At 36.4% G+C, this 16870-nt stretch overlaps 1 protein-coding gene across 1 annotated transcript; it reads left to right on the top strand.

Moving 5' to 3' along the window:
• The first annotated feature begins 2171 nt into the window (after positions 1-2171).
• Positions 2172-4424, top strand: LOC131183173 (uncharacterized). The gene is made up of 4 exons (XM_058153397.1): positions 2172-2543; positions 2944-3538; positions 3653-4215; positions 4353-4424. Exons 1-4 carry the CDS (start codon positions 2172-2174, stop codon positions 4422-4424), a joined length of 1602 nt encoding a protein of 533 aa, XP_058009380.1.
• Positions 4425-16870: the final 12446 nt, after the last annotated feature.

The raw sequence follows: 16870 nt of genomic DNA, 5'->3' as shown, positions 1-16870 counted from the left end.
TGAAAAGTCTGCAGCCTAGTTATTATGAGAAACTTTGTTATTATCCCTTGGCTACTTTTGAACAGCTATATGATGCTGGGGTATTAGTGGAGGATGTATTGAACAATGAAAGGAAGAGTTATCAGCCCAAGAAGGGAGGATACTAGTCAGCTGGCAACATTACTGGGGATAACAAAGTCATTGAGGTTCAAACCGTGTCCCGCACCCCTAGAAAGTTCTCTCAATTCAACCAACCTCTATCTAAAGTCTTCGAGCGACTCAAAGCTTGGGGTCTCCTCCAACCCTTGAAGGGAGGATACTAGACCACCACCAAACCCACAACCACCCAATTATAATGCTAACCTATATTGCCAATTCCATCAAACTCATGGCCATGACACTGATAGATGTTTTCGGCTAAAACACGAAGTTCAGGACCTGATCGATGCTAAGAAAATAGCTAACCCAAAAAATTGACCCAACACACACACCAACCCAATGCCCAACCATAATGTTCCACCTCCACCAGGACTTTACATGATTTCCACCACCTCAATTGATCCTGACCAAATTCTCAACCTTATCCAACCTATCCAAAAGCTTGATGAACCTCGATCTGTAATGGCAATTGATATTTGGGATAGTTCCAGTGATGAGGAAGGTTTGTTAGATGTTTGGGTTGACTCTGACAGAGAGGAAAAGAGTAGGGTGAGCCACATGACCAAGAGTGATAGATATTATCCTGATCCACCCATGGAGAAGGACAACGTGAGAGGGAAAACCAAAGTGTTGGCTAAAGAGGACACAGATGAAAAAGATGATCAGTTCCTTAGGCAATTGAAAAGGACTCAGGCTAGCATAACGGTCTGGGAATTGCTATTGGCATCAGAAAAACATAGAACTGCACTGACCAAGGCCCTGAGTGTACTCAAGGTTTCCACAGAGATAACTCCAGAAGAGATTGCCAAAGTTGTGCTTATAGAAGATGGGGTCATATTACTTTCTCTGATCATGATCTCCCAGCTGAGGGGAGAAACCATAGCAGGGCTCTGTTTGTGACCGCTGAGGTTAGAGGGTGGAAAGTGCCTTGTGTGATGATAGATAATGGGTCAGCCATCAACGTATGCCCTCTAAAGATTTTGCCAAAATTAGGAATTTCTATGTCGGAACTAACTGGTTCTGATCTAGTTATCAGGGCCTATGATGATTCAAAAAGAAACGTGATAGGGGTATTCAAGACTATGGTTAAGGTGGGGCCTATAGAAACTGAAGTTGAGTTCACTGTGCTAGACATCCCCATGACATTCTCCTTACTATTGGGTAGAATCTGGTTCCATCCCTTAGGTGGAGTCCCCTCTACACTCCACCAAAAGATCAAGATCCCGCACCAAGATGGTATAATCACCGTCAATGCTGAAAGAGATGGGGAAGTAGCTATGCTGCAAGTGGATGGTTCGGTACCACCATTGTCTGGTTTCCAAGTTGCTGGGATCTATGGAGACTGGATGGACCCTAGGGTGGCCACTATGATGAAAGAGATGAAGTTTTTTCCTGGCATGGGTCTGGGAAAATGAGCTAATGGCTTAGTGACTTTTCCAGAAATAATAGGGCAGATCACTAGATATGGGTTGGGCTATCAGCCAACTGAAGATGAAGAGGGACTTAAGCCCACCAAGTTTATCAGGGAGGGCGCAATTGCATGGACTGATGACCAAGAGCTGCCGCATGTTGAGGAATTAGAACAAGAGGTCAGTGCCATCAAGTTAAGGTCTGCATGGAAGCCAAGCACTTGGACTTACACCCCTAAGTTTGAGTCTGTCTTTTGTAATGCTCATAGTAGTGATACTGATATTGTTATTTCTGATGTACTTGATGACGATTTTGAGGCAAAGTTAAATAATATGACTAGTCCTTTTGCTTACTTATTTGATGTTCATCCTAATGGCTACACGCATGGCATTCATAATCATTTAGAATCTGTTTCTGTTAATGCATTAAAATCAATCTCTATTAATTTGGTTAAACCAGATGATCCTAAAGACATTAAGTTAGCTGAAGATTTAACCCAAAAAGAAAGAGATAAATTTATAGCCTTATTAATAAAGTACCAAGAAGCATTTGCCTGGTCTTATAAAGATATGCCGGGAATTGATCGAGACATAGTACAACATAAGATCCCCACAAACCCTAACATGAGGCCAGTAAAACAAAAGAAGCATCGGCTTAGGCCAGAATGGGAAGAAAAGATAGCTCAAGAGGTGAAAAAGCTCATTGAGGCTGATTTCATTGAAGTAATTGAGTATCCTGAGTGGTTAGCCAACATTGTGCCAGTCCCCAAGAAGGATGGGCGAGTTCTGATGTGTGTAGATTATAGGGACCTGAATAAGGCTACTCTTAAGGATGATTTCCCATTGCCTCACATCGATGTGCTTATTGACAGTGCTGCTTGCATGGCCATGTACTCTTTCATGGATGGTTTTTCGGGATATAATCAGATCCTCATGGATTTGATAGATAAAGCAAAGGCAGCTTTTATCGCTGAATGGGGGACTTATTGTTATAAGGTCATGCCTTTTGGGCTAAAAAATGCTGGTGCGACTTATCAGAGAATGGCTACTATATGACATGATGCACAAAGAAGTTGAAGTATATGTGGATGACATGGTAGTAAAATCCCCAACTAGGGAGAGACATTTTGAGGCATTAGAGAAGTTCTTTCAGAGGGTCATCAAGTATAAATTGAGACTGAACCCTAGCGAGTGTGTGTTTGGGGTCACTTCAGGCAAGCTGTTAGGGCATATGATCAGTAGAAAAGGGATTGAGGTTGACCCAGATAAGGTGAAGGCAATCTAGGAAATGCCAGCCCCGAGAACAGAAAAAGAGATTAGAGGTTTCTTAGGAAAATTACAGTACATCAGTAGGTTCATAGCTAGGCTCACAACTACCTGTGAACCAATTTTTAAGCTACTAAGAAAGAATCAGCCAGTGGTGTGGAATAAGCAATGTCAAGAGGCATTTGAAAAGATAAAGCAGTACCTGAGCAATCCACCAGTTTTATCACCACCCATCCCTGACATCGCTCTAATCCTCTACCTATCAGTGGAAAACATGGCCCTGGGGGCAATGTTGGCACAAGAAGTAGAGAATCTGGAGAGAGCCATTTATTACATTAGTAAGAAACTCCTTGCTTATGAGGAGAATTATTCACTAATAGAAAAAACCTGTCTGGCTGTAGTATGGGCAACTAAGAAGTTAAGGCACTACTTTCAGACCCATCAAGTTATTGTAGTATCCCAGATGGATCCTTTAAAGTACCTATTCGAAGTACCGACGCTAGTTGGAAAATTGGCCAAATGGTTGGTCCTACTATCTGAATTTGATATTGTGTATGAGACTCGAAAAACCATCAAAGGGCGTGTAGTGGCCGAATTTCTTTCTGAAAATCCAGTTAATGAAGAGGAAGAAGTCGAAACAGCCTTCCCGGATGAGAGTCTCAAGCTAGTAGAGGTCCAGCCATGGAAAATGTACTTTGATGGGGCCATGAATAAGAACGGAGCCGGTATAGGGGTAGTTTTGGAAGCACCGAATGGAGAACAATTGTTAATGTCAAAAAGGCTATGTTTCCCAACCACTAATAATATTGCATAATATGAGGCTTGCATTTGTGGCCTAGAAGCATTAATAGCTGTTGGGGTTAAAAAAGTGGAGGTGTTTGGAGATTCAATGCTAGTAGTTTCCCATATTAAAGGTGAATGGGAATTGAAAGAAGAAAAGTTGAGGCCATACCTGGAGTATGCTAAGAAACTATTATTTAGCTTTGAGGAAGTGACAATGAAGCATATGCCTAGAGCTCAGAACCAGATGGCTGATGCTCTAGCCACGCTGGCATCCTTATGGGAGAAGGGTGATCAGAAGTTGACCCAGCCAGTTATCTTGATGAGGAGTAGAATCCCATGCTATGAAGGGTTAATAATAGCACATTTAGATCTAGAAGATGAGATGAAATGGTATGAGGACATAAGAAGATATTTAGAGGTAAGAGAATACCCACAGTCAGCCAATAGTAGGGATAGAGCTACAATTCGTAGATTAGCCACTCAATTCAATTTGGCTAGGGGGCAACTCTACAAAAGGTTCTTCGAAGGACTATTGCTCTTGTGTGTGACAAAAAAGCAGTCTGAGCAGATAATGGAGGAAGTACATGCAGGAGTGTGTGGTCCTCACATGAACGGAAGGGTATTAGCGGGCAAAATTTTAAGATTGGGCTATTACTGGTCTACCATGGATACCGACTGCGCTAAATTTGTGAAAAGATGCCATGAGTGCCAAATCCATGGGAATTTGAATCACCTACCCTCGAGTGAACTCTACAGTATGACTTCACCGTGGCCTTTCTCAATATGGGGCATAGATATTATTGGGAAGATTTCTCCCACGGCTTCTAATGGCCATAGATTTATCATTGTGGCAATTGACTATTTCACCAAGTGGGTTGAAGCTGAATCTTATAAAGTAGTAGGGGCTAAGCAGATAAGTAAGTTTGTGCGAAAGAACTTGATTTGCAGGTTTGGGGTACCCCATGAGATAGTATCAGATAATGGCAGCCAGTTCAAAGGTGATTTCTTAGAATTAATTACCGAATTCAAGATCAAGCATCACAAGTCTTCACCATACAGGCCACAGACTAATGGAGCAGTAGAAGCAGCAAATAAGAATGTGAAAACCATTTTGAGAAAAATGGTTGAAACCTATAAGGATTGGCCTGAGAAGCTCCCTTATGCTCTTTGGGGTTATCGCACTACTACAAGAACATCCGCAGGGGCAACTCCATTCTCTTTAGTGTATGGGACTGAAGTAGTGCTACCCATTGAGTTAGAGGTCAAATCCTTGAGAGTGATACTAGAAGCTAAGATTTCGGAAAATGAGTGGGCCCAGAAAAGATATGAAGAACTAGCTTTGATTGATGAGAAGAGGATGCGAGCCTTGTATCATATGCAGGCTTATCAAAGAAACATAGCAAGGGCCTTTAATAAGAAGGTGAAGCCAAGAAAGATCAAAGAGGGAGACATGGTTTTGAAATAAGGTCGGCCCATCCCTTTTGATCCAAGAGGAAAGTTCAAGCCAAATTGGGATGGTCCATACATAGTCAAAAAGATCTTGTCAGGAGGTGCTGTAAGAATATCAGACCTGGATGGGAATGAATTTCAAGAACCAGTCAACTTAGACAAGCTCAAACGGTACTTTGTGTGAGATAGGCCCGCTAGGCTATAAACTTACAAAAGACGGTCTAGGCAAAAGTAAAGGTCAAAAAAAAAAATGCTAGATTGAAAACTTGCGAAAGGTGGTCTAGGCAAAAGGAGAGATGAGAGAAGATCTGGATGGAAAACCTGAAAAGGTCATTCAGCAGGTTATAAAGCTTATTTCTAACTTTGGAAGGTTAGAAATTTGGCAAAACCTAATGTAAGAGGGAGTAATGGTGTACCTGAATAAATAAAGAATTTTTTTATTGCATTAACTAGGAATGGATTTTATTTAATTATGATCGCGAATGTTTGTGCCTTGAGGGATACATCAAATGATTAAGTAATTGAACTGCATTGTTTTGATTTAATCTATGCCTTCTAAAAAAAAATAAAAAAAAAGGGAGCTTGTTAGGTGGAAAACCCAAAAGGGCCGCTTAGGCAAAAGTTAGAGCAAGCCCGCTGAGAAGAAAATCCAAAAGGACATTTCAAGCAAAAGTTAGGGCACAGAGAATGGAGTTCATGAAAGAGAAATGAGTCAAGATAGAAACCATGGGGGGAGAGAAGAAAAAAGAAAAATCAGAGAGAAATTGTATTGTGACCTTAAGGAAGTCTTTTTTGGTGAACAATTCTTCTAAAAACTTTGAGGCTATAAAAAAAGTTTTTGCAAAAAGAGGTCCCCCAGAGGACTAAGTTTTTTTTTAGAATGTTTAGTAAAATCAGCATACCCATGATAGGAGTAGCATACAGAAAATATAAAAATCAGAGAGAATTTTGAGACCCAATCATTCTAAATTTTTCAAATCATGACAGATATTTTTTGGTAAGTCCTTAGACATTGTTTAGGGCGCATGACATAGTTGTGTAAGGCATAGAAGAACATGCATCAACATGTCACCTGTGGGTGTGTAAGGCGTAGAATAACATGCATCACCACAGTTTCAATTGTCGAACTACGAGGCGGTCTGATTCTTCCTCAGGATAGCGAGGAGGATACGTAGGTAGTTTAGGACCGCGGTCCTAAATACGAACCCACAACATTTCATGACAGATATTTTTTGGCAAGTCCTTAGACGTTGTTTAGGGCATATGGCATAGTTGTGTAAGGCGTAGAAGAACACGCATTAACATGTCACCTGTAGGTGTGTAAGGCGTAGAAGAACATGCATCACCACAGTTTCAAGTGTCGAACTACGAGTGGGTCTGATTCTTCCTCAGGATAATGAGGGGGATACGTAGGTAGTTTAGGACTGCGGTCCTAAATACGTATCCACAACATTTCAAATCACACAGTTATCACTGTTATGAGACCGTAGCTAGTCTCATGACGCATAGTGTATTGACAGAGCAAGATACACTCATTTTTCACATGACACAGTTATTACTGTTATGAGACCGTAGCTAGTCTCATAACATAGAGTATGTCGACCGAGCAAGATATACTTGATTCTCATAGCCAATGTTTTATAGTTATTAGAAATTTGAGTTTCACTTTGACGAAACTTGAGCAATGCTTTCGCATTAATTTCAACTTTCGCCAAAGTGGGGGGCAAACTGTAGACCCTTATTTTGTGATGAGTATGTGCATTGAGGCCGTGGGAAACCCGATGATGAAAAATTATATGACTGTAAGATGTAATTGGAGGCATGGAGCTGAAATATTAATTTCATGGCATGATCTTGAAAAAATAAAAAATAATATTAAAGTTTTGGGGAAATTAATTTAATTAAATTTAAATAAAATTTTATTTTGTTTAAATTTAATATGGGTAGTTCTTAAATGGATCTAATTAAGTTTAATTAGGCTCTATGGGCCTAAAAAAACCTAGTTAGGAATTTTAAATGGGACCCATTTAATTATTTTCTAAAAATTAAAATAACAAAATATTTATCTCCTCCTTGGCCCCACTCTCTTCCTCACTCCCTATTGGTGCCTTCCATTTTTTCCTGTCTTCATATTGGTTGAAACACCTCACCCATATCCCAGTCTTATTCGAATTTTGCAATCGTAGTTGTTTAAGTCATCTAAACTTTATCACCCTAAGACTCCAAATCCTACCACACCTCTTCCTCATTCCCTATTGGTGCCTTCCATTTTTTCCTTTCTTCCTATTGGTTGAAACACCTCACCCATATCCCAGTCTTATTTGAATTCTGCAATCGTAGTTGTTTAAGTCATCTAAACTTTATCACCCTAAGACTCCAAATCCTACCACACCTCTTCCTCATTCCCTATTGGTGCCTTCCATTTTTTCCTGTCTTCCTATTGGTTGAAACACCTCACCCATATCCCAGTCTTATTCAAATTCTGCAATTGTAGTTGTTTAAGTCATCTAAACTTTATCATCCTAAGACTCCAAACCCTATCACACCTCTCTCCCAATACCCTATAAATACCCTACTAGAGAAGGGAAGAAGGGGATGATGGGGAGGAAAAAGGAAGAGAAAATTCAGAGCTATAAGAAATTTAGAGATATTTAAGATTCTTTGAGTTCTTCCTTATTTTTTTTTTCTTTTCGTCAAGAAGATTTTCATACAAGATTTCTGGAAGGTCAGTTTTTATTGTTTTCTTTTCAAGATCTATGCCACACAATTTTTTAATTTTATGCTCTTTGTCTTCAATTTATTTTATATGTTCATATAGATCATGTAATCATGTTTAATTTGAGGGGATGCACAACTCTACACATGTTTAGTTTATGTCTCTCGTACTTTTATTCTTTTTCTTTATTTTCTTTATTTTTTATTACAAACAAAATTGGTAAGTAGCTCTAAGGTAAGTACCAAAGAGGGTATTTGCGCGGAGCTTATATGGAGCTAAACGGGAGTAAGCCAGGGATATCATTGCCATACTAGAAGAGAAGACCCCTTTTTAATGGTAGCTTGCTCCAATGGCAACTGCATTTACCAACAGGTAAGTAACTCTAAACTTATCGAATAACCATTGGCATGAAATTGTAGTAATAATAGAACTTTTATTTGGTAAATTAAAATTAACTTTGTTTTTAATTTAACTGACTTTTGCATGTAATTAATTTAAATAAATACTTTTGTAAATTAAATTTAATCTTGTTTGTAAATTAAACTAACATTGGCATGTAAATAAATTTAATTTAATATTTGATAATTGTAAAATAAATTTGCATGTTAGAAATCTTTATTAGGTTGTGATTGTTTGGGCCTTATATGATATTAGAATAAATTACACATGTACATAATTAACTTAGTTCAATTATCCTTAGGGTAACTTGGTGAAAATTAATTAATTAGGTTAAATAGAAACGTGGGGTTATTTGAAATTGAATTTGTTTGTAAATTAAATTCCCAATAATAAATTAATTTTAGTCATCTGGTAAATATCATTTAAATAATTAGCAACCCCATAGATAGGAATTACTTGTGCATGAAAATTGTGTGTAAACAACAACCCTTTTGTGAATTACTTGCGTGTGTAGGATTAGAATTACATATTTTAGGATAAAGTTTAATAAAGGAATAATAAACAAGACTTCTAGAAACATTAGTAAAGGACTGGCACTCGAATTAATGAGGTTAGACCAGGCGTAAGGGGTGCCTAACACCTTCCCCTTACGTACCCACTATCCCGAACCTAGACATTGGGCTATGGTAATGACGGTTGTGGAAACTCTGCAAGGAGTAAGTTGCCATCCATGACCCTCGGAAGAAACACTGAATATGTCCCGGTTATTACCCGGTGGCGACTCCTGTCTATCTATGCCTTCGTGGCATAAATCCTTAGTACCGTGGTAGTGTTATGGGAAGACGGTACTTACCAGTGGTTTGATTCTATTAGGATTGTATGAAGTGCATGTCTAGGAAATGCTGTCTAAGGAGGTGGTACTTAAGTGAGACCATTGTGACTCCACCATCTTTCCTGGGCATTACCTGGTGCATTTTATATAATTCTAATGGATGATATTTCGCCTCATGCCCTCTCCTCCCCACAATGAGCTATACTGATATGCTAATCTCCTTTTGGGTATTTGCATTAGAATCAGCTTTGCATATTCTGAATAGGATTCCATCAAAATTAGTATCTTCTACACCTTATGAGATACGACATGGAAGAAAACCAAGTCTTAAGCATGTTAAGATTTGGGGTTGTCCAGTTTATATGAAAAAGTTGAACACTGATAAATTGGAAACCAGATCAGAAAAGGGTCGATTTGTTAGATATCCTAAAGATAGTTTTGGATATTATTTTTATTTGCCTACATCACAAAAGGTTGTCATAAGTAGAGATGCCACATTTTTTGAACAACAGTTTATTCAAGAAGGAGGCAAAGGAAGGTAAATAGAATTAGAATTGGAAAATTCTGACCAACCAACAGATCAGATGGATATAGATCCATCTAGTCAACCTACACCTATTAATGAAATATCTACAGTTGTTCCTCATAGAATAACCAAGGTATCTCACCCACCATTTATGATTTGAAACAAGCTTCGAGGAGTTGGAACATCCGTTTTGATGAAGCCGTTAAGTCATTTGGATTTATCAAAAATGAGGATGAGCCATGTGTATATAAGAAGGTTAGTGACAGTGCTATCACTTTCCTTGTTTTATATGTGGATGACATACTGTTGATGGGTAATGACACAGGTATGTTGACAACTGTTAAGGTATGGTTGTCAAATACATTCTCCATGAAATACTTAGGGGAGGCAGCCTATATTCTTGGGATTCGCGTCTATAGAGATAGAAAGAAAATAATAATTGGTTTATCGCAAAGTCTACACTTGGAAAAGGTGTTAAAGAGATTTAACATGCTTGATTCCAAGAGAGGATTGTTACCAGTGAGACATGGTATCCACTTTTCTAAAGAGATGTCTTCAAAGTCACATAAAGAAAGAGATAAAATGGTCAGGATTTCATATCATTAAGCTATTGGAAGTTTAATGTATGCAATGTTGTGTACTAGGCTGGATATCGCATATCCTATTAGTTTGACTAGCAGGTATATATCCAATCTAGGTTTGGAACACTGGATAGCTGTTAAGAATATCCTTAAGTACTTGAAAAGAATTATGGATTTATTCTTGATATATGGACGTGGAGACTTGCAATGGGATGGTTATACTGATTCTGATTTTCAGTCAGATATCGATAATAGAAAGTCTACCTCTTGATATGTGTTCATTTGTAATGGAGGTGTCGTCAGTTGAAAGAGTTCCAAACAGAGTAGGACTGCATATTCGACTATCGAGGCTGAGTATATTGCTGCATCAGATGCTGCAAAGGAAGCTATTTGGATAAAGAAGTTCGTGACAGAACTTACAGTAGTTCCTTCTATTGAGTCAGTAGTTCCACTTCATTGTGACATCAATGGAGCAGCTATACAGGCTAAGGAACCCCGATTTCACCAGAAATCCAAACACATAGAAAGGCGCTACCACATTATCAGAGAAATAGTTGGACGAGGCGATGTAGCCATGTAGAAAATAATATCAGCTAAAAATCCAGCTGATCCATTCACTAAGCCTATGTCACAAACTCAGCTAGACCGACATCTTGAGAAGATGGGCCTAAGATATTGTAATGAATGGCTCTAGTGCTAGTGGGAGATTGTTAGTAGTATGCCCTAGAGCATATCATTTAGTATTTATCTTGTACATCTTTTATTAATAAAAGGCTTTTTCACTTTTCCATTTACATAATATACTTATGTGTAATAGAAAAGGTCCATTGATGTTTTGTTAGAAATTCTATTCTTAAGTTGTTAAGATTACGAGTGACAATATTTCTAGTATAAAGTATCATAAATAGGTTCACAATCGAGGATACTTCACAATAAGGACATGACTTATCCAGAAAGATTGTAATCATGTTTGTCCCCTAGTTATTTATATGAGATGTAAATAAGAAGGAATGGTGAGTCTCATGCCATATAACAAACATGATAGGCACTTATACATGATAAGTAGGCTGAACCAGTGACATTTATGACAAACACATGGAGTTTACTCTTGTCAATTTATTGTCATAAATCATATCAGTGCATATAATCTTTAGACCTGAGATAGCACAGTTATCCTGTATATAGGTGGTTTGAGTTTGATACTGCTTTCATACTTGTACTGTGTATGGGTATATGGGCATGTGTTGGCTCCAACTAGTTATATATGGAGGTAGGTGTTGATCAAGATGGAATCTATTCCTCTTAGTAAATAGGGATAAAATCCTATGCTCATTTAATTGTTCTTGATGTTTTAAGTTCCTGGCTAGGACAGATAGATTTATTCAAAAAAGAGTTTCTGATGAGAAAATCTTTTTAATCAAGAACTGTAATTAAAAGAGAGCATAATATTCATAGCAAATGGGGTTTGACATAAACCATGACTCCAGCTCGAATTGGGATTTTGTAACAGAGAGAATTTAGTGCATGGTAACATATGATTATAGGTTCATTTAAGGTAAACCTTATTACTGATTGGGTGGCCATGGCATGCTATGCTAGGTGTTAACCATGGTCTATGAGGTGCATAAAATGATTTAGAAAAATCATTTATGATAAGAAATGTTAGTAGTATGCCCTAGAGCATATCATTTAGTATGTATTTTGTAAATATTTTATTAATAAAAGGAATTTTCACGTTTCCATTTACATAAAACATATAAATCATTTATGGTAAGAAAAATTAGTAGTATTCCATAGAGCATATCATTTAGTATGTATTTTGTACATGTTTTATTAATAAAAGGTATCTTTACTTTTCCATTTACATAATATATTTATGTGTAATAGAAAAGGTCGATTGATATTTTGTTAGAAATTCTTTTCTTAAGTTGTTAAGAATATGAGTGACAGTATTTCTAGAACAAAGTATCATAAATTAGTTTACAATCGAGGATACTTCATAATATGGACATGACTTATCCAGAAAGATTGTATTCATATTTATTCCCAAGTTATTTATATGAGATGTAAATAAGAAGGAATGGTGAGTCTCATGCCATATAACAAATATGATAGGCACTTACACATGATAAGTAGGCCGAACCAATGACATTTATGACAAGCACATGGAGTTTACTCTTGTCAATGTATTGTCATAAATCATATTAGTGCATATAATCTTTAGACCTGAGATAGCACAGTTATCTTGTTTGTAGGTGGTTTGAGTTTGATACTGCTTTCATACTTATACTATGTATGGGTATATGGGCATGTGTTGGCTCCTACTAGTTATAGATGGAGGTAGGTGTTGATCAAGATGGAATCTGTTCCTCTAAGTAAATTGGGATAAAATCCTATATTCATTTAATTGTTCTTGATGTTTCAAATTCCTGGCTAGGACAGATAGATTTAAAAGAGTTTCTGATGAGAAAATATTTTTAATCAAGAACTGAAATTAAAAGAGAACATAATATTCATAGCAAATGGGGTTTGACATAAACCATGACTCCAGCTCGAATTGAGATTTTTTAACAGAGAGATTCTAGTGCATGGTAACATGTGATTATAGGTTCATTTAAGGTAAACCTTATTACTAATTGGTAGCCATGGCAAGCTATGCTAGGTGTTAACCATGGTCAATAAGGTGCATAAAATGATTTAGAGAAATCATTTATGGTAAGAAAGAGTTCTTATGATATTAAGAGTTGATATCATGTCTCATTGTCAATTAGTGATGAGCCTAGTAAGTCACACACATACACAAGTAATCATCAAATTAAATATGATTTAAGTAATTAATTAAAGAGTTTAATTGATTAATTAAATAGGTTTGGTTTGCAATTAGATTGTAAAGTCCCTAGCTTGGCTTGAAACCAAATCTAGGTTATTGGTTGTATAGTATAAGTTAAATTTATATTCAAAGTATTTAAATATGAATTTAATTAATGAGAAATTAATTAATAGAGATTAATTAATTAATTTATATTTGATGTAAATTGATTAGAAGAAGAGAAATACTTATTTCCGGTTGACAACTCAAAATTAAGACACAGGAGTATTTTGGTCATTTCACAGGATAACATGTGGCACCATGAGATGGTGGCACATGGCATTACACATAAGCTTGTCATATGTTTTTTAATCATGTAAGATGATTAAAGTCAAGATTAAATATAGGTTTGACAATTCGCACTGTAACACCCCTATTTTTATAGCCTGGTACATTTCACTATTCCGGTGACCGGAGTTGGTCCGGACAATTAAGGGAATTAGAACCACACTTAAGACAACTAGATAAGTCATAAACACAAATAATTAGTAATTGTCAATTAGTTAAGTATGAAGGAACGGAAGCGTGAAAAACACAAGTTTATACCATTGAATTCAAAATTTTTTACCTAGGTTCACATGCATCATGTAAGATTTATTTTTATCTATTTGATTTCAATGATAAACAACATATTAAAACTCTTTTAATATGTTATTGGATCTGTATTTGCCATTTAAGATTTTTAAATTAATCAGATTAATTTTAGAACCCTAGATTAAATCAAGAACGATTACACTAACCTCTTAATGCACTGCAGCGTGCCTGTGCCTTTGAGATTCGTCTTTAGGATACCAGATGTTGTCCCTCTAGCTTATCCACACCAAGAACACCTATGGTAGCCCTTAAACAACTTCTAAAGCTTTTTCTATTAATTAAAAATTTAAGTTCTGCCTTTTAAGAGATTAGAGATATAAACAGGACACTAGAAACAATTTCTAGTGTTCTTAATTCAAGAGATTGATGGCTAATCTCTTTTAATTGATGAGAGATGAAGAAGAATAGATGGAGAGCCTCAAAATGGCGTGAAAAAGGAGGGGTGGCTGCTGGTTATATTTTTCTTTTTCATAACAACACTTATAAAGCTAGGTTAACACATTAAACCCTTGCCACATGTCACCCTTTGATTAGCTCTGGTTTAAGTGACCCAATCACATTGTGCCAAGTGTCAAACCTATATTTAATCTTGATTTTAATCATCTTACATGATTAAAAAACATTTGGCAAGTTTATGTGTAATCCCATGTGTCACCATCTCATGGTGCCACGTGTCATACTATGAAATGACCAAAATGCCCCTGTATCTTAATTTTGAGTTCTCAACCCAAAATAATTATTTTTCTTCTTCTAATTAATTTATATCAAATATAAATTAATTAATTAATCTCTATTAATTAATTTCTCATTAATTAAATTCATATTCAAACACTTTAAATATAAATTTAACTTATACTATACATCCAATAATCCAAATTTAGTTTCAAGTCATGCTAGGGACTTTGCAATCTAATTGCAAATCAAACCTATTTAATTAATCAATTAAACTCTTTAATTAATTAATTAAATTATATTTAAATAGGTGATAACTTGTGTATGTGTGTGACTTACTAGGCTCATCACTAATTGGCAATGAGACATGATATCAACTCTTAATATCATCAGAACTCTTTCTTACCATAAATGATTTCTCTAAATCATTTAATGCAACTTATAGACCATGTTTAACACCTAGCATAGCATGCTATGGACACCCAATTAGTAATAAGGTTTACTTTAAATGAACCTATAATCATATGTTACCATGCACTAGAACCTCTCTGTTACAAAATCTCAACTCTAGCTGGAGTCATGGTTTATGTCAAACCCCATTTACTAAGAATATTATGTTCTCTTTTAATTCCAGTTCTTGATTAAAAAGATTTTCTCATCAGAAACTCTTTTCTGAATAAATCTATCTGTCCTGGCCAGGAACTTGAAACATCAAGAACAATTAAATGAACATAGGATTTTATCTCTATTTACTTAGAGGAACAGATTCCATCTTGATCAATACCTACCTCCATATATAACTAGTAGGAGCCAACACATGCCCATATACCCATACACAGTACAAGTATGAAAGCAATATCAAATTCAAACTACCTATATACAAGATAACTGTGCTATCTCAGGTCTAAAGATTATATGCACTGATATGATTTATGACAAAACATTGACAATAGTAAACTCCATGTGCTTGTCATAAGTGTCACTGGTTCGGCCTACTTATCATGTATAAGTGCCTATCATGTTTGTTATATGGCATGAGACTCACCATTCCATCTTATTTATATCTCATATAAATAACTTGGGAACAAACATGAATACAATCTTTTTGGATAAGTCATGTCCTTATTATGAAGTATCCTCGATTGTGAACCTATTTATGATACTTTGTACTCGAAATACTGTCACTCATATTCTTAACAACTTAAAAATAGAATTTCTAACAAAATATCAATGGACCTTTTCTCTTACACATAAATATATTATGTAAATGGAAAAGTGGAAATGCCTTTTATTAATAAAAACATGTACAAGATACATACTAAATGATATGCTCTAGGGCATACTACTAACAATCTTCCACTAGCACTAGAGCCATTCATTACAATATCTTAGACCTATCTTCTCAAGATGTCGGTCTAGCTGAGTCTGTGACATAGGCTTAGTGAATGGATCAGCTGGATTTTCAGATGATTCTATTTTCTGCATGGCTACATTGCCTCGTCCAACTATTTCTCTGATAATGTGGTAGCGCCTTTCTATGTGTTTGGATTTCTGGAGAGACCTTGGTTCCTTAGCCTGTATGACTGCTCCATTGTTGTCATAGTGTAGTGGAACTGCTGACTCAATGGAAAGAACTATTATAAGTTCTGTCACGAACTTCTTTATCCAAACAGCTTCCTTTGCAGCATCTGATGCAACAATATACTCAGCCTCTGTAGTGGAATCTACAGTCGTGCTCTGTTTGGAACTCTTCCAACTGACTGCACCTCCATTACAAATGAACACATATCCAGAAGTAGACTTTCTATCATCGATATCTGATTGGAAATCAGAATTAGTATAACCATCCAATTGTAAGTCTCCACCTCCATATATCAAGAATAAATCCTTAGTTCTTCTCAAGTACTTAAGGATATTCTTAACAGCTATCCAGTGTTCCAAACCTGGATTGGATTGATACCTGCTAGTCAAACTAACAGCATATGAGATATCCAGCCTAGTACACAACATTGCATACATTAAACTTCCAATAGCCGAAGCATATGGAATCCTGGCCATCTTATCTCTTTCTTCAGGTATCTTTGGAGACATCTCTTTAAAAAGGTGGATACCATGTCTCACTGGTAATAATCCTCTCTTGGAATCAAGCATGTTAAACCTCTTTAACACCTTTTCTAAGTATAGACTTTGGGATAAACCAATTATTCTTTTCGCTCTATCTCTATAGATGCGAATCCCAAGAATATAGGTTGCCTCCCCTAAGTCTTTCGTGGAGAATGTATTTCACAATCATACCTTTGCAGTTTTCAACATACCTGTGTCATTACCCATCAACAGGATGTCATCCATATATAAGACAAGGAAAGTGATAGCACTATCACTAACCTTCTTATATACACATGGCTCATCCTCATTTTTGATAAAACCAAAGGATTTAATGGCTTTATCAAAATGGATGTTCCAACTCTTCGAAGCTTATTTCAACACATAAATGGATCGCTTTAGCTTGCATACCTTGGAATCATCTCGGGATTCAAAACCCCTAGGATGTTCCATGAAAATGTTTTCTTCAATGTATCCATTGAGAAAAGCTGTTTTGATATCCATCTGCCAAATCTTATAATCATAGTATGCAG

Source organism: Hevea brasiliensis, chromosome 1, assembly GCF_030052815.1.
Source record: "Hevea brasiliensis isolate MT/VB/25A 57/8 chromosome 1, ASM3005281v1, whole genome shotgun sequence".
In the NCBI taxonomy this organism is placed as follows: Eukaryota; Viridiplantae; Streptophyta; class Magnoliopsida; order Malpighiales; family Euphorbiaceae; genus Hevea; species Hevea brasiliensis.
The sequence above is the reverse complement of the archived record's forward strand: the minus strand, read 5'-3'. Positions and strand labels throughout refer to the sequence as shown.

Excerpts from the sequence above, each read along its gene's own strand:
- LOC131183173 (XM_058153397.1), top strand. The coding sequence starts at position 2,172 with ATGAGGCCAGTAAAACAAAAGAAGCATCGGCTTAGGCCAGAATGGGAA. Across the intron at positions 2,544-2,943 it reads GGGGGACTTATTGTTATAAG|CTACTAAGAAAGAATCAGCC; the intron begins GTCATGCCTTTT and ends CCAATTTTTAAG. Across the intron at positions 4,216-4,352 it reads GTCCTCACATGAACGGAAGG|TATGACTTCACCGTGGCCTT; the intron begins GTATTAGCGGGC and ends TGAACTCTACAG.